This window comes from Cloeon dipterum, chromosome X (genome assembly GCF_949628265.1).
Source record: "Cloeon dipterum chromosome X, ieCloDipt1.1, whole genome shotgun sequence".
NCBI classification, from domain to species: domain Eukaryota; kingdom Metazoa; phylum Arthropoda; class Insecta; order Ephemeroptera; family Baetidae; genus Cloeon; species Cloeon dipterum.
The window spans coordinates 3,916,625-3,939,450 of NC_088790.1; the positions used below are offsets into that span (position 1 = coordinate 3,916,625).

The 22,826-nt window shown below is 39.0% G+C and overlaps 2 protein-coding genes across 9 annotated transcripts in view; one reads left to right on the top strand and one right to left on the bottom strand.

Moving 5' to 3' along the window:
- Positions 1-192: 192 nt before the first annotated feature.
- Positions 193-2,333, bottom strand: LOC135947086 (uncharacterized). Its single transcript, XM_065495658.1, has 6 exons — positions 2,229-2,333; positions 2,008-2,170; positions 1,741-1,949; positions 1,586-1,685; positions 1,406-1,527; positions 193-583 (listed from the first exon to the last, which is right to left on the bottom strand). The coding sequence occupies exons 2-6, from the start codon at positions 2,144-2,146 to the stop codon at positions 290-292; spliced, it is 864 nt and encodes a 287-aa protein (XP_065351730.1). The 5' UTR covers positions 2,147-2,170; positions 2,229-2,333; the 3' UTR covers positions 193-289.
- Positions 2,334-4,648: 2,315 nt separating this feature from the next.
- Positions 4,649-22,826, top strand: part of Mctp (multiple C2 domain and transmembrane region protein) — a 41,474-nt gene continuing 23,296 nt past the window's right edge. For 4 of the 8 annotated variants that reach the window (XM_065492888.1, XM_065492893.1, XM_065492889.1 and 1 more), the window contains exons 1-2: positions 13,664-13,725; positions 21,002-21,234. In XM_065492888.1, coding sequence (XP_065348960.1) covers positions 13,668-13,725; positions 21,002-21,234 — 291 coding nt within the window. In that variant the 5' untranslated portion in view covers positions 13,664-13,667. Of the gene's footprint in view, positions 4,914-6,683; positions 6,786-9,490; positions 9,639-13,663; positions 13,726-21,001; positions 21,235-22,826 lie in introns of those variants that run through there. The other 4 variants (XM_065492890.1, XM_065492895.1, XM_065492896.1 and 1 more) reach the window with 4 other exon arrangements.

A 22,826-nucleotide genomic window follows, 5' to 3' on the forward strand; every position in this document is an offset into this window, starting at 1 on the left:
CTGCCTCAAACGGTCTGGAGAATCATTTATTTAATAAGTGAAACTTTTTATTTTTATGTGTATACTCCTCTTGACGAGTTAGATCCATTAGACAACGCCTCCGCCAACTTTATCAAAATCTGAAGACCAAAGCCACGAGGTATAGTTAGAATTAGTTTGTGACACATGTCCACAATCTATGAAACACTCCTGGACGTTTCAAAATAATTCTTTATTAACAACAGGTTGGTCTTAACTCTTAAGGTTGAAAAAGCAACAAAGCCGTGCATTTGACATAGTTTACAATTAATTAATTATTTTCTTCCTCTAATATGTTTTGAAGCTTAGGGTCGTCAAACGAGGCAGTTGTGAACAACCAGCCTAACACTCTACTGCTCCCGACAGAGGGATGCATTACAATAATACAGCCAGAAACGTGCACTACTCTTGGCGCCGGACTTCTCAGCATGTTGGCTGCTTCAATTTGGAGCGCGGACACGTCAGTCGACAGCTTTGACATGTCAAATTCAATCTCAGACGGAAAACCCGCCCAGAAGCCAGCCTGTTTCAATTTTCCGCACACTCTGCGCGCGGTTTCTTCAAACTGGAAAAGGAAAAATTAGGTTTTTACGGTTAAACAAATGTGAATTGTTGCAAAATTATTCTAGAAATGAATCCATCGCCATTTTCACTAACAGTTTAAGGTAAAATGTAAAAGTAGAGGTGTCTGTTGCTCAAAACTACTTTAAGAATTTTGATTGAACTATGATTTTTTTACTATTTTTCCAAGTTCCATAAGTTTAACTAAACGAAATTCAGGCTGATGTTATTCGCGGATGAGACAAGAGTCTGTTAAGAACTAACTTTTTAAAAACCATTTTAGGTTATTTTAATTTTTCCCGGGACCGGGCTGAATGCAGGAAATTATTTTTGGGAAAAGGTTGACTCGGGACAAAAAAATATTACTGATGGACGCTCTGGCCCCCATAACTAAAAAATTACTTCACTTCACTGTTGTAAAAACAAATCCAATGGTAGGTCGTTTTCGCATTTTGTGATAAGTTGAAGACGAAATAGAGCATTTAAGAGGTTTCTCGAGGTGAAATCATGATCCAGTTTAACCAGTTCCAAAGGTGAATATCCATTTAAACCTCAGAATGTTTGTTGATTTTAAATAAACAAGTAATAATTAAATGATGAACAAAGTACTAAGGGTTCCAAATATTTCTAAGCGATTTTTTTTTTATTTTTGGCGTTTATTCAGTTTTGAAATTTAAGAATGAATTTTTGTTAAAGGAAAACATCATTGGTCTAACTAATTGTTTAATAGCGCATTTTTCTATTTTTAGAAGTCTAAAAACAGCTGTAGAAAATGGCGTTTTTCATTTCCTTTTTTTAGAAAACCCACCAGCCCTTTTTGTCTCACCTTTTCAAACACCTTCTCCCAGTCTTTCTTAGTTTCCTCACTTTCCGGTGAACGAAGAGCTACGCATACTGCAGTCAAAGGTCCGTAACCCAAACCATCTCTAGGAAAAAGATCTATCACCTCTGTAATTGGATTCAGCTGGAATCTAGAGTTTAAATTTACATAAATCTGAGAACTCACGCTCTCTTAATAGGAAAGGACAATCAACAGCCTTGCATTTTAACTCTCTAGGCTGCATGGAATTTAGTTCAGCAGCTAAGACAGCCAGTTGTGTAACAATCTGCAGAATTAAAGAAAGTTTCATATTTGTCAGTGAATTTAATATGATCCCTGACTTCGACTTGGCGGTAGTGGTTGGTATCTGGAAGTATCACTTGGGAATTTTTGTTTTTCTTTGGCCTTGAATTCTTTTTGGGGTTGAGCGAGGGCTTTCTTCTGGCAGCAGGTGAAAGGCCTATGCTGCCAGGCAAAATGAATTTGTAGCCTCTTCGCCCGAGCAGTTCCCAATTTGTGTGTTCGTCGTACGGTTCGTTCTTTTCGGTGCCTGAGAGATAAAATGGCGATTAAGTTGGACAAATGACGTTTTAAAAGGTTGACCTTACCTCTGGGGACGGTTACTGTGACTGTTGTTGTTTTCGGATCCTTCCCTTTCGAGGAGAAGGAGCGGCAGAGTGCTGTGGCCGCAGGGACAACATTTTTTTGGTTTGCTGTTGCTAATAAGACTCTCCGAAAATTGATCATCGAGTTGGTCAAGGGCTAATCGAGCTGCAAGAAAGCCAGTTGTGAATATACGTAAATAAATAAACAGATAATGTGGACTGACGTAACGATGGTCCGTATTTTGCAGTGGCTGCTACAGCTGACTGTGAAATTTTAAGTCTGACGCATGCGCACTGCGCAGATGGCACAGATTTTCTCCTCCCTAAGAATCTTGCACTGCTCCACTGCTGTACAGCGAGAATAAAAATAATTTAAATTAATTCAAGCTCAGAAAGATTTTTTGACCTTAATTTTTACAAATATATCCAGTCACGAGTACATACATACAGCTGCATATTTTTCACGGGAAAAAAATATATAATGGCATTAAAGAATGAAAAATAGTGAAGCAACAGCTATACGCACACTTGCTCGCGCGCTGTCCGTTTGTTTGTCTGTCTCATACAGCTCTATATATTATATATTGGTGTCCAAAAAGCTCAACGACCTGTGGGGCCCGATCCGGAAAATTCCAGAAAAATTCAATACATAGTGTATATTTCTGTTCTGGCCCTCATCTTGACGAGCTGATTCAACAAATGTTCGGTTTTCGTAAATCAGGGACTGCGATCGATTAATAGCAAAAAATGTGTAAACAATCGAAAATTCAAAAGGGTCAAAAACAAGGAAAAAATAGGAATACATATCGGAAATTCCCCCTATCGTTGTGGTTTCCCTAGTTGGCTTACCTTATCATATTGGATATTCGAATATTGTTTTTTTAGGAAAAACTCGTTTATTGGTTAAAATGAATATCAGCGTATCAACTATTTTACCGACGAGCTTTATATTTAGAAAAACAAATAGCTCTCGTTATTCTCAGAGTTGCTGCATTTTTTTATAAATTTGAATAAAATTGTGACAACATATCCTCTTGTGCGTCTTATGCCTTTATTGGAAAATCGATTTACCAAAATGTAAACGAAAGATTCGCGTGTAATACATTTTTTATTTTTACAGGTCTTCATTTACATAGATGCACAAAATTATATTATTCCAAAAATAAAACGGGGATGTTCTTATTTTTCTCTCCAAGGGAAATCAAATTTTCGAGCATTTATTGTTCATAATTACTGAGGCTTCAAGTAATTTTCGTGTTAATAAGATCTTTTTAAAGTGAAAATTCTTTTAAAAAAAAAGTTAAGAAAGCCCATCGGTGGCTTTTAAAAATGAGTTAGCTTTAAAGCTACCCTGACGCCAGGGTTTGATTTCTGACCTGTTCTGGTGATCTTGTCTGTACTCATATAGGTGAACCACAGCATTTTCCAAGGGTAAACTACAAATTTCTCCATCCCAGAAAATTCTAGGAACATTATAAATATTTGTTCCCATTCGAAAGAAAAATTCCGAGGAGCTCGTCTTGAGAATAATCTGATTTGAGAAACTTCTCGATATTAAAATTTTGCAAATATAAAAGTGGTTGGTCGTCTAATTAGGCATCAAAGTTTGTGGTTAGCTTCGTTTCAACTTGAGATATTCATGATTTGGCTCATTATTTAAGTCCGCGGAACGCCCGCTTTTCCAGATTTCACCCTTCATTTAGTTGCGGTACGAGGTGCCTCATTATTTCGCACACCCTTTCAACAACTTTTTCGCTTCCACCAACAACTTATCAAAAATCAATAGAGGGCAATGACAAAAATTAAAAATGGATAAAACACCAAATTATGTCAAGTATCACCTCTATATATAGTATCCGAAGCCGCCAGTGGTTACTTTCGATTTCAAGACACTTTTCCGATGCGATTTCAGACTCATCCCTTCTGTTGGGAATTCTGCTCTTAAAATGATTTCTTTTGTTGTGCTGAAAACCTAAATTCTTCCAGACAATTGCCGTAGAAATGTATTTAGATTTTTTTCACATTTATGCGGGGATTGGCTGGACCGATTTTGGTTTTCTGCGTGTCAAAGGAAATTTTTTAAAGGGCTGAATTCCAAGTAGCAGGATTAAGAAGGGTGACTAATTAAAATTTAAAATCGGAGTTAACCGCTGGTGCCATCTATTGGCAGCTTTTGCAACTGGCGAATTAAATTTTAAATTTAATTGAATATACCCAAATGTTTTAACATATTTAAATAATTATTTAATTACAATTTGCTTTGGGTTTTACAAAAAATTATCTTTTGTCAGCAAGAATAAATGTGGTAAATAACACAAGTTAATTGAAAAAGAAACCTTGAGCTCGTTTAATTTGCTATTATCTACAGCAGTAAAAACGGCGCTATGATTGGAGCTGGATGAAGCGATAACAATTTATTAATGTTCACGCGTGGATGTCAATAAATTATGTTTATGATTTGCCATTTCTTAGGTTTTCCTCCTCGTTTCTGAAAAGCAAGAGCGAGAAAAGCGGTTCGCGGGGCGGTCAGCCGGCGGATTGTGGCGCCGCGCGCCGGGTCGAAGGGTTGGCGCTGCGCGGCGGGCACCGCGCTTACGTCACCGACCACATTGGAGGCTCGTTTCGCCGAGAAGGCGGCGTGTGAGCTCGGGTCGATAGAGCCTCCGCAGTGCCGTGTTAGACGCCGACACGCTTGGTGTGCCCCTCGTGCTCGTCGCAAGCCGAACAACAACTTTTGCAACTATGGTGCTGGCTGCCGGGCACGTTCTCTCACACACAAATTGAATAGAGGGTGCGATCGGCACATTTTTGTTGGCTCGGGAAAAAACATGCCAAATCTCTTTGCTGCTCATTTCGGCCCGTTGTTGACGCTGGAGAAGACCTGCTGTAAGAATCGGTCGTCTGGATGGGTGAGTTGATTTTTTTTATAATTACGTCTTTAGCTTAGAATTAATAGAGGGTAATATCGGCTTCGTATTACAGAAAATTTGTGAAAATCATTTTATCTAAAAATTAGAAAAAACAGGCTTTTAGAAACTTGGCTCAAAAGTTTGCATGCTAATCAAGCGGCGAGTACATATTGAAAACCACGATTTATTTCCATATATAGGGAATTTTTCCTCAAAATTTGCAAACCATTGGGTAGATTGCAACGAGAGGGATCGAAATCTAGCGAAAAATCATTGAGAAACTAGGCAAAATCTGAAATATTACACATTTTAGAGATAAGACTGTTGCTAAATTTCACAAACTTTCTTAAGAAAACAAGCAGCTCCAAATTTTCATAACTGTTGGCCTGTTAAGCTCTACTTTAACTATCCTCAGGTTCTGCTTCTCTTTTAATTTCATTTATTTTTCTCTTTAGATAGCCTCCATTAAATGAACGCTTATATTTACTTCAAAAGTTAAAAGCAGCTCGTATTTACGTAGTTAGTGAAAAAATTAGGCTCCCCTTCTTCATTTGCGACATTCTCAAGCCTCGTTCATATTTTCAAAGGAAAAGAAAGTTGTTGAATGAAACACACGCGATCTCGGCGATGCTTAAAAAGCAACCCTCCACTGTGGCAACGTGTTCTGACTCTTTGATTCAGCGCTGTTGCAGAATTTTTTCCAGGAGGAGAAGTATTACAACGTTGCATTTTTTTCAACAGAATTATGCACTTTTTATTTTCCCACATACGGAAAATATTTATATCCCAAAACTACCTTTAATCCGTTTTTTTTTAGTCTTTGTGATGTTCGAAATATAAAAACAGATATTAAAATTACTGTACCACGCGGTCTAGTCTTTATTCCATTAATTGCTTTTTGCGGGTAAAATAGGGAATTTTATCACTATTATAAAAGCAAAATTGAAAACACTTCCCGCCTCAAGTTGTTGAAAATAAACTGATTTCTATATTCTCTCTTGTCAAGTTAAACAAATTTCCTGTTGACTCCAACGTGACAATTTTTCAAAATATAACTCAAATTTTGAAAATTAATTAATTGAAAAAAGCGTAAAAAGGGCAGCGTCAACCAAAATCTGTAATCACGTTTTTTCTTAATTTTTTATTTCAAAAATTAAGCTAGAAAATTATGGCGCTCTTTCGTTATTTTAAAAAAGGTTTTCACGCCCAAATTTTATCTTCTATATAGTGGTCTGATTTTCAAAAACCGCACACCGCTGGAATGGTCTTAACTTCCCCTAGATAGCCAAAGCTGTCTAAAGGTGCCAACCCTTCAACCCGTTTTATGCACCCTTAAAAACGTAATATGTAATATTTTACCAAATTTTGTTGTTTGCGCCTCACTAAGAAAAGAAATTTAGTGTTTATTTATATGGCACTACTTCAAATTCATCATGGAACGTGCATACAGTCCAGAATTATGCGGCTTTTGTAAATGGAAGTTGTGCTGGTCTCCAAAAGGAAATCACGTTTTTCACCGAATCTTAGTTCCTAAAATTTGGATTTACAAAAACTGCACATCGTTTCACTCGTCATGATCTCTCCTAGATAGCTGAAGGTGATAAAACCCTTTATATTTTAAAATCCTGAATTTTTTAGTTTTCAATATTTGATAAAATAAATCAGGCAAAACATCATTCCAGATTTTGACTTGTTTAACCTCATTTTTCCCTCTCTACAAGAAGCCAATATCAAAATTAAAAATTCATTGTATTCATTTTCAAATTTCAGTTACATTTCCCACCACTTAGAGGTCAACAGGAAAGTTGTTCCACTTGACGAGACGAGTTCAACAAAGTCAGAATTTTTGTTCTATGACCAATACCCGTAAAAGTGAGTAAGTCAGGGTTTTCGGTCAAATAAGGCCTCTAGTTTCTGTAAAAAATTTGATGAAAATCCTCAAACCTCTGCCAGAACTTGTTTTTTCTACGAGCTACATAATAATTTGTTTCGCCATAAACGCCAGAAAATTTAAAACGCTGACATTTTGCTGGCAAAGCTTTTCAGGCAGCCCTTTTTATCAAATTTCTTTACGCTGCCTTGCATTTCCACGCTGGGAAATTACTCATTTCAAGCCTGCGAACCATTGAGCACACACACAAAATATGTCACGAGGCGTAACTGACGCAGCATATTGACTTGAAACTATCAAGCAATTTTGAGCTCGCGTTCAGTGGGCCTTTGTAAACGCTCTGCTGACAGGCTCACGCAAATTGATTGGTTTCGCCGAGCACCTAACCGGTTGGTTTGGAAAATATGACAAAGAGAGCAACTAGCTGGAGTTGAACAAGTGAGCAGGCGCGCTTGAGCATTAATTACGCTTTGCCGCAAGTGCATTGCAGCTGGGAAACTGGTTCTTTTAAATTAGATTAAAAATATACAGACTGTTGTTTACGACGTGACTCCATATTCCTCATATTCCTAAATTTAATATCGCATGGATTTCAACAAGATATGCTGTTTTCATTTCCTTTCCTTATTTTGTTCGTGCTGATTTTACCTTCTGCGTATCGTGACACAGTTCCGGCTATCGAATTTAAATTTACACTCTCAAATTTTCAAACACGAAGCAGAGCTGACTCATCCCTGGATTTGTCAAACTTTGATTTTTTCAATTACTTTTCTGATCTGCAATAAACATTTTGGTGGTTAGGAGGTCTTGAACAATTCTTCTCTTTTATAAGACAGAATTAACAGTTTAAGAGAATTGACTTGAAGAACAATTAAAATTAGAAAAGAATTTACCCGAATGAACCGGGTCCTTCTCAATTAAACGGCTCGTGTGTCCGGCGAAAACTAATTTAAATTCAAAATCTCTCTCTGTTGCATTAACGAATTTCTAACAAATATCGTCTAACAATCATTAGTAACAATACCCTAGACCAAAGGTGAAAAAGGAGTGGGCGCTCGGCTCCGCACCAACTACAACATAATACTGTCTTATTGATTCTCATCTAGTCATAATACAAATACAGTACAATAAAATAAAATTGAACCTCTAAGATTTTTCTGCTATTTGTTATCTCAATTCCGTAGTAGATAAGGCTAGATTTTCTGTTTGCTGGCACAGTCAGGAAGTAAAATTTAAAAAAAAATAAATAAAATAAACGTTCAATTATTACCTCCGTATCCATGCAGCGCTGGTTTTGTTTTCCCTCCGACCGAACTTTTTTTTAATTTAACTATTAAAATAATGTTTTAAAATAATTTTTATTCGGAACAGGCATCATTCCCAAGGTAAACCGTTAAAATTGGAATAGTTAATTCAGCTTCAATTTAACAAAAACTTTTGTTAGTTTTAAATAGAGAAATAAAATCTATAAATTATTTTCCTAGATCGTGCTGCCAATAATTGAACATCCTTTAAGCATTCTACTTGTTTCCGTCACCACAGTATAAGGAAAAATAAAACAAGAATGCATATACAGATACATAGATGATGCAAAAAAATTTCAAGCATACATTGCTTTAATTTCCAAAATGTAATTTTTCGTGATCATTTATCAAACGGCTCGAAAACTTCTGTGAAATAGCCTATTTCACAACTATTTTTGTATTGCGCAGACGATTACTCGCTTCGTTTGGCGGAAAAAGACAGACAGGAAACTTGGCTTGCATGCACTCTGCTTGATAACAGACTGCTGTTTCGTGTCACCGACAAAGTGGCATTTTACGAGGTCGTCGCAGGGTGACATTGCACTCTCTTTATATATAATTATACGCGCGCGCGCCCGCATGCCACCTAAGCATAAATAACGTTTCAAACCCCTTATTACCAATATACGCGGCGGCGATGTCTGCTGCTGCTGCTGGAGGGTCAAGAGGCGAAATGTGCGAAGTACGAAATCTGGGTCGATCAATTCCACGGCTCTGCTGGCGCAAAAATAATTTAAGATTTGCTCGTTAAGAGGATTAAAAATAAGATAAGAGACACTAAGTGGCATAAATTAAGACCTAATGATGCGGCTATCGGAGAGGAGTCCTCCGTGATATATTGCAAAGAGAGTTGGAGTTGCTCCAACTCACCCATATGGGTATATACCTGCTGTAGATTAATTAATCATTTTTATATTGACGTTCCTTGCAAAAAGACGTGAAAATAAATTTGCTCGCTGCGTCAAAGGAGGCAATAAAGCTGTAGTAAGAAGCTGTTCCTTTTCAAGATGGCAGAGACATGAAATATAAATTGCAAGCAAAGAGTTCGAAAATAAAATTCTAGTACCCGAGAGAAAAGGCTAAAACGATGAAGAGAATGAAACTTACTTTTAACGAGGATAAACATTATCAAAATTTGTTTACAAATATGAATTTCAAACGCTTCAGCCGTTCTTGACATCCTTATTTTCTTTATGTTTTGGCTTTTAACATAATCATCCCTTGCAACAGCAGCTTTTCCGTTCGCTGAGAGAATTGGGATGTAGCCCCTTTTAGTGCTATTACTGTAGTGATTTCCGCCATTAGCAAGATAAACGCTTGAATTGTTTTTGATAGCCGGGCGAACGAAGTACAGGCCACAGTTCATTGGCTTCCCTTTTCAGCTCCTCAGGGAGGCGAATGTGGTGTAATGTGCGAGAAGAGAAATGCTATTATGCCGAAGTGTTGCTGAAATAACGTGGGCCGTGCGGATTTCGTTGCAACGGAACACGAGATAAATGAAAAATAAGTGAGAGCGCCGGCTTTATAAACGTGAGTAAAGTGATAAAAAGCTATTAGAGTAATTAGTTAAAACTGTTCAGTCCATGTTATTATGATCATCTCAGAAGATTATTTATATGCACGCTGTCATTCGTCATTCACAACAATATCTAGTCTCTTTCTTAATTTAAAATTAAAAAAAAACAAGAAGCCAACCAAACGGACGTTGAAAAAGCGTGTTTTTTAGACATGACACACCCTGGAATTTGCTTAATATTGCCCAGATTTCGAGAAGATTTGATGTTAGCATGATTAATGATTAATCATTAATATTTTTGAGAGGTAGCGGATCGGATTGGAAGTCATCCCCTACCTATTCGGGGGTTGTTTTATAGGCTGAATTTATTTTGCTCGAAACATTAAGTTCCTAGGGTTGATTCTTGTTTTCACCATCTGGACTTATTTTGCTTTATCTTGCTTCGTTTATCACGGAAGCAAAGGTCCCACAATGCACATGGTAATTTTTCCTTCCTTTGACAAGAAAAATATACACGAGATTAAACATTAGAACTTGAAAAACACTCAGTTGCTAAGTTCATTCGGAAATTTCTTACTCTACAATCATCGTTGAGCGTCAGTGAGTTATTTTTAATAAGAGTATATATACATAGTGATAATTTTTTATTTTACCTTATCATCGTTTCGCTCACAATCAATTCTTCTAGATAAGCCAATAATAAGCCATAAAAATTGCAGTCAAGGAAAACGTGCGTGTTTTCCCATAAGATCTCAGTGAATAGCGAACGTTATCGCAGGACACAAGCAATTTAGAGCCCTTTTGTTTTATGACTTATGCATCCAGTCAAAAGTTCCACGGAATCAATATCATGATGAATCCTATCAAACTCAAGAATAAAAAGAGCCAAATATCAGAAAATTATTTCATAAAACGTGCAAAAGCGTGGCTGTTCTCAATAAACTAAAGACTTGAAGCAATTAACATATAATTTCACGGGTACACGCATTTCTCCTACTTTCATTCCACGATAATCCCAGACAGTTTTAAGCTCTAATCAAGCGCCACGTTTGTAGACATGTGGTTTTTAACAAACCACAAGTCTGGCCTGACCGTGAAAGCGAAATTCAGCCTCATATATGCTATTTTCTCTTCATGCAGGCACCATGCACACGGGCTAAAATATTAATTATTCAAGACCGCTAGAAAGTCACTTCAAAACTACTGTAAATTTATTTTTTAAACCATTTGTTTCCTAGTAAAAGCAAAAAATATAAAAAAATCTGCGAAGAGTGCAAAAATTATTTTTGTTTTTATTTCGATTCCTCAGTTTGCGATCTATCCAACGGGGTGCGAATTTTGAGGAAAAACTGCCTAAATTGTGAAATAAATCGTGGTTTTACAATAAGGAGACAAACTTTTCAGCTCTTTCCCAATGTTACTGCAAATTTAAGGTAGAGGCAAAAACATTTTGCAGATTAAAATCCATTTTAAAATAAGTTTTGTCTTTTCTATCGAATTTATTTAAGTTATTCTCGACATTACCCAACAATCCCTGCAGATGAAATGAAAATGGTTCTAATGCGAGACAATTAAATCCATTTAGAGCAAACCATGGAATTAGATTATTTAAATTAATTCAAATTAGTAGGTTCAGCACAAAATTAACTTGACCTCACTCCATAAAGGCAATAAAGAGTCATTATGCCGCTCTACCGATCCTGGCGCCGTATTTTCACTGCTCTTTTACGCGCGTTAACAAGTTAACGTGCTCATGCTATCTCTTTACATTCGCTGGCTGTAAGCAATCTAAATTTAATCGACATGGTATTTTGTATCCTGAAGCAACACCGCTTTACATGTCAGGGCTATCGTTGGCGTCGCTGCTGAATTCATGTGAATAATTCAATAAATACATACGGGATAACAAATGAGAGCGTGTTATGTACTTACCCGCGGTTGGGAGACTGCAAATCATGATAGATGCTTTGAATTGGCAACGCGGGTCACGCTACAATATTATGCTTTGCAAGAGCAGGTGGCGCGCTGATTGCATTGAAGCGCACAACATAAATAGCACCTGCGTTTCTAGTCACGAGATCGATTTTCCACACACGAATCGCAATTCACGCCTCCGCAGTCTTATTTGGGGAAGCAAAAACGTTAAAAAAAAGCTCAACAAATAGAAGGCTTAAAGCACTTCAAAGCCTCCTTTGTATCCAAGGATTATTCCGAGAGCACAGAAAGTGCTTTTACGTCATGCTTTAGAGGCAACTCGAATTTGCCAAATGCCAAAAAGCTCTCTGTCTAAAGCACAAATTTTCATATTCGCGGTGCATATAATTGAGAGGAAGGCCCTCGACAAGGCTAGGGCTTCCGACCCAAAATAAAATTTAATGCCAGACCCGGCAACCTTCCAAATCTCATTCTTTACACTTCGGTACTTGACGGTTCCTGCCACCACCAACTTCTCGACACGTTTTCACAAGGCAACTATCGACAGAAAAAAATTTTGCGCCAGCTTCGCACAAAATAGCAAAAGGCGGAGAGCGATGTTGACGAAAATCGTCTCTTTATGAGAGACGCTAACTGACGCGGTGCGAAGGTGCAAATAGCTTTCACCCAAAAGGAGCCATCCCTTGTAAAAGAGAAAAAATCGCTTTCTTTGTGTGGTTTCTACTCGGCACATGCCAAAAATAAAAACGAAGTAGGGCGTTTCACGTGAGATTTGATAGGCTGCTGAACACCTTTTCTGGTTTTATCGGTGTCAAAATAACCAAGTTTCAGAATAATTCTTCACTCAAAGAATGCATTGCAAAAATAGGACTTTTTTGGTAACACGTCGTTACAACGAAGACAAAGTCCGGTTTTTTCTTCAACAACAAAGTTTTCCGGAAAATTGGAGTGGACTCTGGAGAAACAGGCCTCTTGGCGTTCACAATAATGAGAGTTTCTCAAGCGCTATATATATAGGACATAAAACTTTGTGCCAAAAGATGCTCTGTGGAGGCATCAGCCGCGTAATTTTAGGCGGCAGATAGCCGAATTTTGGCTCGGTGGCGGCGGCTGACGAAATTTGATGCCCAAAGAGCCGCAGACCAATTTCTTCCTTTGTCGACTTTTTGACAGGCGGCTGACGTGGCTTACACAGCTCGGTCAAATCCACGGTGGCTGAAAAAAATAGTATGTAAATCAAAATTGCACGATTGGTTGATTTTAACATGCGGAACAGGCTGGGGTCACCCCTGAGGCCAGAAAAGACCATCAGAATAGGTAAAAATCAAACCCTGGAGTTAGGGTAGCCGTCAAGTGATCGAAATAGTTCAATTTCTGGAAGTCTTGATTTAAGGCTGAGCCAAATATTCTGCCCGGCGGCGGCTGGCCATTTTCACCGGCTGGCGGCTGGCCATTTTCACTGGCTGGCGGCTGGCACGGCTGAAAAATTTTTAAACATGAAATTTGATGGTGCATAACGGCCTGAAAGGCCGGTAGACATTTTTTCTCCTGCACTTTTTAATTTTTGACCCTTTTTCACCGGCAGCTGGCGCGGCGCAGCGCGGCTGGCTCAGACATCTATACCTCATTCTTATCACTTTACTTGATTCAAGTGAACTATTATTTAAAAAAAAACTCACGCAAAGGCAGATGATACAGTTCCCTGTTGTACCATTGGTGCTAAAACTTGCTCTAATTCATTCGTTAAAGCTTCCGCACACATGCCCAGCGTAATAATTGTGTCATTGTTACTTGAGAGCTTTTGAATTACACTGGAGAATTCTCTTTCTCTTTGCCGTACCTTCCGTGCTCGTTCCCACCTCTCTCTTAAATCAACTAGTCGACAATATTACCTATTATTACCTAAGGGATGTAATTTGCATAACCTCACAATCCTGTCAGTGCGGCGCACACCTCGTAACGACCACGCACTGCGCTTGCTCTTGAGAGAAACTTGACCCTTTCCATTGTGACGATTGCATAAATAAATTAGACGGCCAGAAGAGAAAACACGCGGGGAACGCCAAATTGCCAGCACTCGCAGCGAGCACCCGTTTCAGTCCTGCAAAATGTTATGTACTGCGTACTTTCGAGGCGACCGGAAAATTGCTGGGACACGCTCGGCCAGTACGTATATCTTTTTTTATTGTCATTATTTGGCGTCGAGATTTTCCGCACGCGTGACTCTGCTTTCCCTTTCTGCGAGCGGCCCTTCGCGTAAGCGGGGTAAACGCCAACCGCGCTGCTTTCATTTGCATTAAATTTGAATAAAAGCGTGTGTTGCACACGATTTTACTGCTCTGTCTGGTTCACGAGCGACTTGTCATTGCGACATGCACTGTGAAGCCAAAATGAATGGTGACCCAAAATATTAATACACTGTCAACAAGCAGGCTGTACAAACAATTCGTTGTGTCTAATGCTTTAAGTGGATCGATACAGGGCCACAACTGAAAATTATTTTAACTGTTGAATTCAATAAACAATTTTTTTTAAATTAAAAATTGGCCTTGCTGAGTAAAAATTCAATTTTTTTTAAATTTTCTCCAAAATTTCTTGCGCTTGACCACATTTTCTGGGCAGATTTTCGATTACCCTCATCGAGATGTGTCCAACAGCGTATGAAACCTTTTAGGGAAACACTTTGTTGTGAAATAAAATCAGATTTCGAGTAAAAGGAGACAGTTCTCACCATTTTAAAGACATGATAACTTTGCAGCCTGTTTACTCAAAATTTTACTCTGCTACTTAATTTAAATAGTTTAAGTTGCCAGTCAATTTTGGCCTCAACTGAATTCTAAGGGATGATGAGTTTAAACATTTGCAAAAAGCATTTTCTATGATTTCGCCTCTATAATTTTCATTTGACTTAATTCTCTCTTACGTCGTAGCATACATAACCGAGAATAAATAAAGAGTTGGGAAAAATTCTGACGTTTCTATCTTAGAGTGGCTGGAAAATAATGTGGGAGCTTCCCGGCAACCTGCAAGACAGGTCACTTTTGCTCCCCACTCGTCGCAGCAGATGACAAGTCAATTGACAAACGCGCTAGAATAAGATCAATTTCACCATTCCATTTCACGCCTTCTTTTAAAAATGAAAAAAGGAGTCAGATTTCAAGAAAATTCGCATTTTTTTTATCTGCTCAGCAAGACGAATCGAATGATGGGCAATTTTAATCCTTTTGGAAATTTGTTGATTTTTCAAACATTTTCTTTAACAAAATCACATGCTTGCAAGTACAGATTTAATTTTTACTCGGACAGTTTTCATAATAACCAAGCTTGTTTTCGTTATTTCAAATTTTTATGCGTGCAAAAACAAGTTAATTTTGTAAACGACTTTTCCGTGAAATTGGTGAAATTTTTTATGATAAAATCTTCCTCTGAAACCGCACCATTTTGCTATCGTAAAACGTTTATCGCCGCAGCTGTGCTTGAACGTGAGCGTTGAGTAATGCATCGGGTCGTTAGTGGCAATAATAGACTCATTTTTCAATCCCTCCACTTTATCACACCGACTCTTCTTCCGCCCGCACTTTCCAGATTTTTCCACACAAGCTGCTGTGAATAAAAAATTTCCAAATAAAATGTTTCGTCTCGTATCCATTAACCAGGCAGGCCGAATTGTCAGGAACCGTGACCCAGTCTTTTTATCGTGCTCCACTCTCAGCCGGCGAGCCAACTGAATAATTAATGCCTCACTCGCTTTATGGCCAGCTGAAAAAAAAGTCGAAAGTGTGCAGGCGATGGGAAAGTGGATAGCCTCTATATAGGGAACGTTTTCGCTTTTTTGGGGGTCGCGTGTGGTGTGTGTCTGATGTATCTTTCCCGCGCGTTAACGCGTGTTTTGTCACCGAATGGAATTCCCACTATTTTAATTTGACAAGCATCGAGTGCCTTTAAAAAGAATGACATCTTACAATTAGGTGTTGTATTTGTACATCCTGATTTGGGTTCAAATTTAATTTAATGCAGAGCTTTACAGACCAACAATTAAGAACAGTTTATCTTTACAATGTGCAATAATTCACAATAATGAAGTCAAGTACCGAAGAATCTGTTAAATTTCACATTTTGCTTAATTTCTCCAAAAATTAAATACATAGATTGTTCGCTTAATCGCGATCTATTCCGTTGCGATCAATCAAAGAATAAACTAATTATGTATGAGATTGATTTTCCTTTTCCGTGAAATAAATCAGGATTTATTGCATGGAGAGACAGAGCTCATTGCATCAAAACATTGTAGTTGATTTTCTCAAAAATTTTAATGACATAACTTTGGAAAATTTCAGTTCTTTCTCAAATTACACAAGGCATACATATTTTAGGCAACGATAGAGACGATTTTTGCCAAGTTTCCATTAAAAAGAGCGTAAAATAATGTTTTAATTAGGCTTTGTAAAGAAGAAAACAGTTTAATACGAGGATTTGAGCTGCTCTTTTATCTTTTTATAAGAGGTGGAATCACAAACGCCAGTAAAGAAAGGATTTACTACATTTTTACTTCCACATTCTGGCGCACTTTAGAATAACAAAAGAAGTATAAATATTCTCTAGCGTAGATGTGGCTGATTAAAATTGTAAAAGCGTATATTTAGAGACGCTCGCACATTCTCTCCACTTTTATTATTCGCAGCCTGATCGTTTTAAATGGTAAGAAGACAATTTGCCAAGTTGAGAGGCTGCCAAATCACCAGACTGCTCCGCCGTTTTAGAGATTAAAACGTCTATATGTTAAAAATGTGAATTTTACAATGCGCTGTAAAGGTTATTAATGGGAAGCAGGGCAACGGAATAAATAGCCCGTCGGCTTTATTTGACGAGCGTCATCATTTTATTCCCAGACTTTTCTGGCTGCCACGGCGAATAAAAAGACTGTTCCTTAATAATTAGTGTGTCTGCTGCCGTCTGCGTCTCTTCACATTGCTTTGTCAACCACGACAAAAAGGGTATTTGTGAAGTTGTGTCTTGAGTTTTTCCCCTTTCAAGTTGTCTCGTGTGTATTCAACAGACTCCTTTTCTCCATTTTGCGAAGTGAATAATAAAAACGATATTAATTTGTGAATCTTTCGCTTGGTGTGCCACCGAATTTCTCGATCCCTTGAGTCCTCTTATGAATTTGAATTAATCTAACAAAGAGCTTTGCTTGCGTGAGATGCCATTTGCAGCACCCGCAGTGGCAAATTTGAATAAGCCAGGGCATTGACCCAAATAAAAACGGATTCAGCTGCGCTACGAGCTGGAAGGGAAATTGGAACTCGCGCAATGGCAAAGTTTGTGAATGGATCGGCAGGAGATTTACTCTCCTAGTCCATTGGATATAGCACACACGTGCTGAGCTTTCTTCTATCCTCTAGCACTCCACCGTAAAAAACCCAATCACTATTGATTTTGTGGAAAGAAAGAAAGAAAGTCTTATCTGTTGCATATGGTTATCAGGCAGGCTTTTAAACTAATGCAATTGTGTTTTTTTTCTTAAAATGAGCATCTTATTTACTGAATTGTGAGAAAATGATTAACCCACTTCCTAAATTAAAGTTGCTTGCTCCATATTCTAGTGCGTACCAATTTAAATCAGATAAAATCCAACCCAAACTACCACCCTTTACCTTTTTTCGTGAATGGAAAAGTTAAAAATCGAAATTTGGTTGGAATGATGTCATCCAAAGCCCTTCAGTTCTTTAGATTTGGCGGTGACGTAGTAGGAAAAATCGACAAATCGATGATTTCGAGTTAACCTTCGATAATTTGTGAACTGTTCTCTTCACCATTTCAGAGAGCTTAAAATTTTACATGAACTGAAATGTAAAATGCAATATTTTGAGAATGATTTTGCTCAATTTTTTTAATCGTAAAATTTACTATCTTTTTATTATGGAGATAGAAAATTGTTGTTCGCCCCAAATAAAATGAAGTTTTAGGTATAGAGTCAGGAACTAAAAAAAATCAATTATTTATTCCAATTTGGAGCGGAGATAGAATAAATATAAAAATAACGAGTTTTAAATTTCACGTTTCTTCGGGTGCCGGTTGCAATTAGAGCCACAAAGCTATCTAGAGAAACTTTCATAGGAAATATGTTTTTTGATATCATTATATCAACATATGTAAAATCAAAATGGGTGGCACGTACTTTACTTTTAAATTCGCATAAATCCTATCGTTAAAACACCCTTAAATTTAAATCTCATCCCCTTCGAGAGTGAAACGTAATTATCTGCACCATCATGATTACCATAATTAGGGCCTTTAGGCTGTTATGCAATCTCCAACTGATCACGCTCTCGGCATTTATCATTTTAACCCCAGAATAAACCGCCCTCGACAAAGTCTCGCCCGCCCGCCCGCCCGCCACATAGCGTAAGCTTCGTTCCATTAGGCCGCATTAATTAAATTCAGCGCCTCGTTGCAGCACTCGCCGAATGGGCGGGTCTGATTATGCATGCAACAGAGCTGAGATTTCGTCACACTAGCCAAAACAAAGGAAAATCCTTTCTAAAGAGAGCACGCCACTAGCCCTTTTATAATGCAGTTTTATTTCGTGGAACGTGACAATCACTAATGGCATCATACACCAAGGGTCCCTCGAGCTCAGAACCGCACGTCGCGCGGATTGCCGTTTCTCGGGACCCGGCTGCGAACGAACGAACGAACGAACCACGGAACCAGCAGACACACGAGCGCGTCCTATTTTGATGTATAAATAAATGAGCACCGCTGAACGCTTTGTGCCGCCGCTGCGCAACGACTCTCGTGAGAAATTATTTTTACTCATCCTCACTTTGGGCGCCTCGTGCGTGTACACAAAATTTCACGACCATCCGTTAGGCGTTTTATGGCAAACCATTATTTCGATTCAACTGTCCGGCAAATTTGACGCCGTTTAAAGCCGACCTGTCAACACATCCGCTGCGCATATCCTCTCCCCCAACACCAATTCAGAGCGATAGTTGCATTCTATAGACGTCGTTTGACGTATTACTTACAATTTGCACCCGACGGGGTGGCTATTGTGCGTGCGAAAGCCACAGTTCCAATTGAATCTGTCGTTTATCGATTTCAACAGCATATTGTGTGTCGCAGATAACAAGCAGCGGAGGCAGCATCTTGTCTTGCTCGCTTCGCTGATGCGCTATTCATAACATTATTTGCATCTATCTGCTCCACTGGGAAATTCACACTTTTTGGGGGAATAGAGGCATGTCAAATGTCTTCCCAACAGAGTTTCTCACCACTGAAATATCTCATTGGTACAAAGTTATAAAAAATCTCCTTTGAGATTGATTTAAAGTAAAAAAGGAATTTCAATTTTCACAGTACCTATCGATTGCTGAGGGTTGAGTTAGGTTAGGCAGCCGGTTCACTCATTAGAAAAGTGCCGAAAATTGGAGAACACTTATAAACCATCACTATTTAAGCGGTTTTTTAGTCTGAATTAACTTGTAAAAGGGCCACCAGAACGCTGGCAACCAATCAGAGAAGGGATGAGCTATGCTCTGATTGGCACAAGATCGAGACAGCAGCGCCACAGCGACAGCAAACGGAAAGTCTAGCTACTGCTTCATTACGTTACCACCGATTTTCAGCACATTGTATAAAATTTTAGGAATCGATTTTTAATAATTAATTTATAAAATTATCACCATGATTCCAAGTTTTCTCATTGTTCCAAGTTTGAAAAAAAATTTGATGCGAGTGCGTTCGTTCAGAATTAATGTGCCTTTTTGCAAGAACCGTTCTTCATTCAAGGAATATGAATCAATAATGAGGAGAAAGAATTTTTTGCTCTGACTTGAAAATTCACGCTCACGCCTCCGTGCCCTTCTTCAACATGCAAATGTTTTTTTCTGAAAAGGTAAGACGGCTCTGTGTGAAACGACTGCCGGTGCTGAAAAAGTAAACAGGAAAAATCCGTTAGGCTAGACAGGATCAATAGTCGCAGGACGAAAAGGGAAAGGAAGAGGCTGCTCTTGGCAAACAATTTGTTCGAGAAGGACCGGAAAAGTTGGAAAATGCTATTGCTCGCGGTGACGTGTTTTTTCATGTTCAGCCGTAACAAAAGCGTGCGGGAGAGATCCGTTTCTAACAATAACTCTGGGACGCATACAAAAGCAAACACAATTATATAGAAAAGGAAGAGTTAAATCAACTCGTTAAAAATTCAAGATTGCGCTCGCTGTTTACCGCTGAGTTTTGTTTGAAACAGACCACATTGTGGGGTGGAGGTTTCCATTGAGAATAGAGAATTTTTCACTCCAAACAGACAGCCAGAAATATTTGTCTGCACCGCTGGACCCAGCAGCGTTCCTCCCTAAATCGATTTACATCACAGCTTTTGCTCAAACGTTTCATATATTTTTATTGCACACACCCAACGTTTTGGCCCAGTTCTACTTAGTTACCCGTCTGGAAATAATAAACACCAAGGCTGTTAGCAGGGGCTTCTTGAGGACTTGCTATTCCACCCTGCGCGTATTGATCTCCCGTGGCTTTATCGGCCGTTTGTCTTTCATGCCGCTCCGCACCAACATGAAATATTAATTTCCGCAAACCTCAATTCATATTTCAAAACTGCTGGCGATGTTCTGCCAACGCCGTGATTTCGCCATAAAACGGTCGTAAATAACGCAGGGTTAAAAATCGGACAGTGCATATCTAAACGCGTGGACCGCGCAAAGCCCGGTGCTCAACGCCCTGTTGAGCGTCACGAGATCCCAATCCAGGCAGACGGCTCACTCACACGCCCTGTTTTAACACACGCGATAAATGACAGCTTGGGAAAGTTTCGTTATTGTGTGTGCTGAAGAACGGAGATGGTTCAGCAAACGGGCTGTCAGATGCTTCATTAAACGAGTAAATATTTGCCATGCAACGACAACAAAGGCAACAAAGAAACCGCGCTAATTGGAAAGGGGATTCCAGCAGAGCATAATATTTTCGATCCAAAATAAATAAAAGGTTAAATACATATGTAAACGCAATGCATTGTGCGAAATAATGCTGTAACGAGATTATTGCAGGAAAAGGCGACCGTGGTTAATGATTAACCGTGCGTGTACCGCGTATTGTTTTGCAGTTTACAAAGGAAAACAGGCAAAACAAATGTCCACGGCAGGCTATTATGAAGAAATAAAAATGAAAAATGCTTTTATTCAAGCGTAAACCTCAATGAAACATTTTAATTAACATGCACGGCACGTGTACATCATATTATATTTGTTGGAACGAGCCAAATATAAAAAAATAATCAGCCAAACGTCAGCCAGGATCGTTTGATTGATCAAATTCGATTAGCCTCTGTTCATGTGCGTGCGTTGTTCGCCAAAATCGATCCTTATGCTTTCCTCCCATGGGTTTTACTCGGTAAATAATTTTTCCATTTGCGCTTTATTTGCAGCTACCCGCAACCGACTGAATGCCTGCGTGGACGGCGAGGGTGGCGGCCCCCTTTTTCGCCCCCTGTCCAAGTCGACCGGCGAACTGAGCTCTCCCACCAGAACCGAGAGCAAAGAACCGATGGAACAACCACCGAGACCGATGACCTCCACTGGCTCGGGCTCGAGCGTTCCTCAGCTTGCTGAACGCCTATCCATGGCCCAGAAGACGCACAGCATCCTTAACGCACTAAAGGTATAACGGAAAATTCCAAAAATTTTACTTGCAATTCGTAAATTAAATCAAACTGGAAATAAATATGAGGTAAAGATGCTTTTTCATTTCGCGCTCCTCAACAAACCTCACACGGGCTTATAAAATTTATTTTTAAAAAATTTAAATTAATGAAATAGTTTGGATACGAGTGCAAGAGAAAAAAATCTTGTCCAATTTGGAAAAAACTGATGAAATTTGCAATTTAATAGCAATTTGGAAAGACTTTCTTCTCTGCCCAATTTCCCGGAAGGGCCATTTTAAGGATATACTCGTATATTAACCTGAAAAACAAAGGTTGAGTCATGAAAACTATATCTTAGAAATAATTGAAACTCTACTGCATTTCCCAGACCGCTTTCCTGCTGGAAATTTTTGGACAAATCCCGAATAAAAGTATGAAAATAGACCGTCATTTTTTTATTTTCCGCTTCGCTATCGATAATCGCCCACTTTTCAACAAATCATTATTGTTTGAAAATTCTTAAAATTTTGATTTTTGAAATACGGAGGCGTGGATCAAGTGAATTCTTTTGGCTAATTATCATCATTTATCAAAAGGATCAAACGCCATCGCAATGTAGCGAAAAAACACCAACATTTTCGGATTAAAAGGTGCGCTTCACTTTTTAAGTTGTTTCTTTTTTAGACAAACATAGGACAGAGCAGTAAGCGCATTCTGTGTAAATAACCACGAAAAGTTTTTCCACCTGTTGGTGCCTAGCTAACTTTAATTAATTAGTTATTTGCCAACCATCTCAAAAGCTCTCCAAATAGAAACGGGACGAAACGCACCATCATGCATCTCAATTTAAAAGTTGGCGATGAACTCTATTTAATTAGCAACTCTACTCTGCGCTCTCCCGAACACTTTTTGCGTCCGTCAGAATAAATAGCAATTTCGCCGGGAAACTCTTTGCTGCGAGATTAAAAGACGCTGCTCTCCCGTCTCGTCTCCGCACACGCAATTTGAGCCGACATCCGGACGAGCTCCCCTGTTGAGAGGCTGGTATGCAACCGGTCGGACATGTCTTTCATGCCGGTTGCCTATTTTCTATTTCTGTTGTTGCTCTCCGCGGGTGGGCGAACCTTGATTTGTGCCCGGGATGAACGGAGACAGTTAGAAATCAGAATTTATTATCATTTCGCGCAATGCCAGCACCGGCGGCACGAAAACCGGCGGTGGAAGCAGCCCCGTGCATCCACCGCGCCGACACTAATGCGTGTAATTTGATGGCGGAGGCGTGTTCGGCACAAAAGCCTCGGCATGCATGCGATGTGTTGGTTCAGAAGGAACACACACGCGGATAGTATTGATTGACTCGAAAAGGCAATCTCAAAAGTGCTGTATGCAATGCCGCGCGCACAGTCAACTTTCGTTATCGCGGCCAACTTGCTTTTTGTCCAGCCTAGCCAGAGATACTTTGAACTCGCTCAGCGGCGTGTCGATAGCGCACATAAAAGCCTTTCAAGCTGCCGTTCAAAGCAAAAAGAGCAGACTCTGTCAATCGGCAAGAAAATGTTAATCCGCTTGTTGAAGGGCTGATTAATTGATTTTTCGTTGGATGACCAAA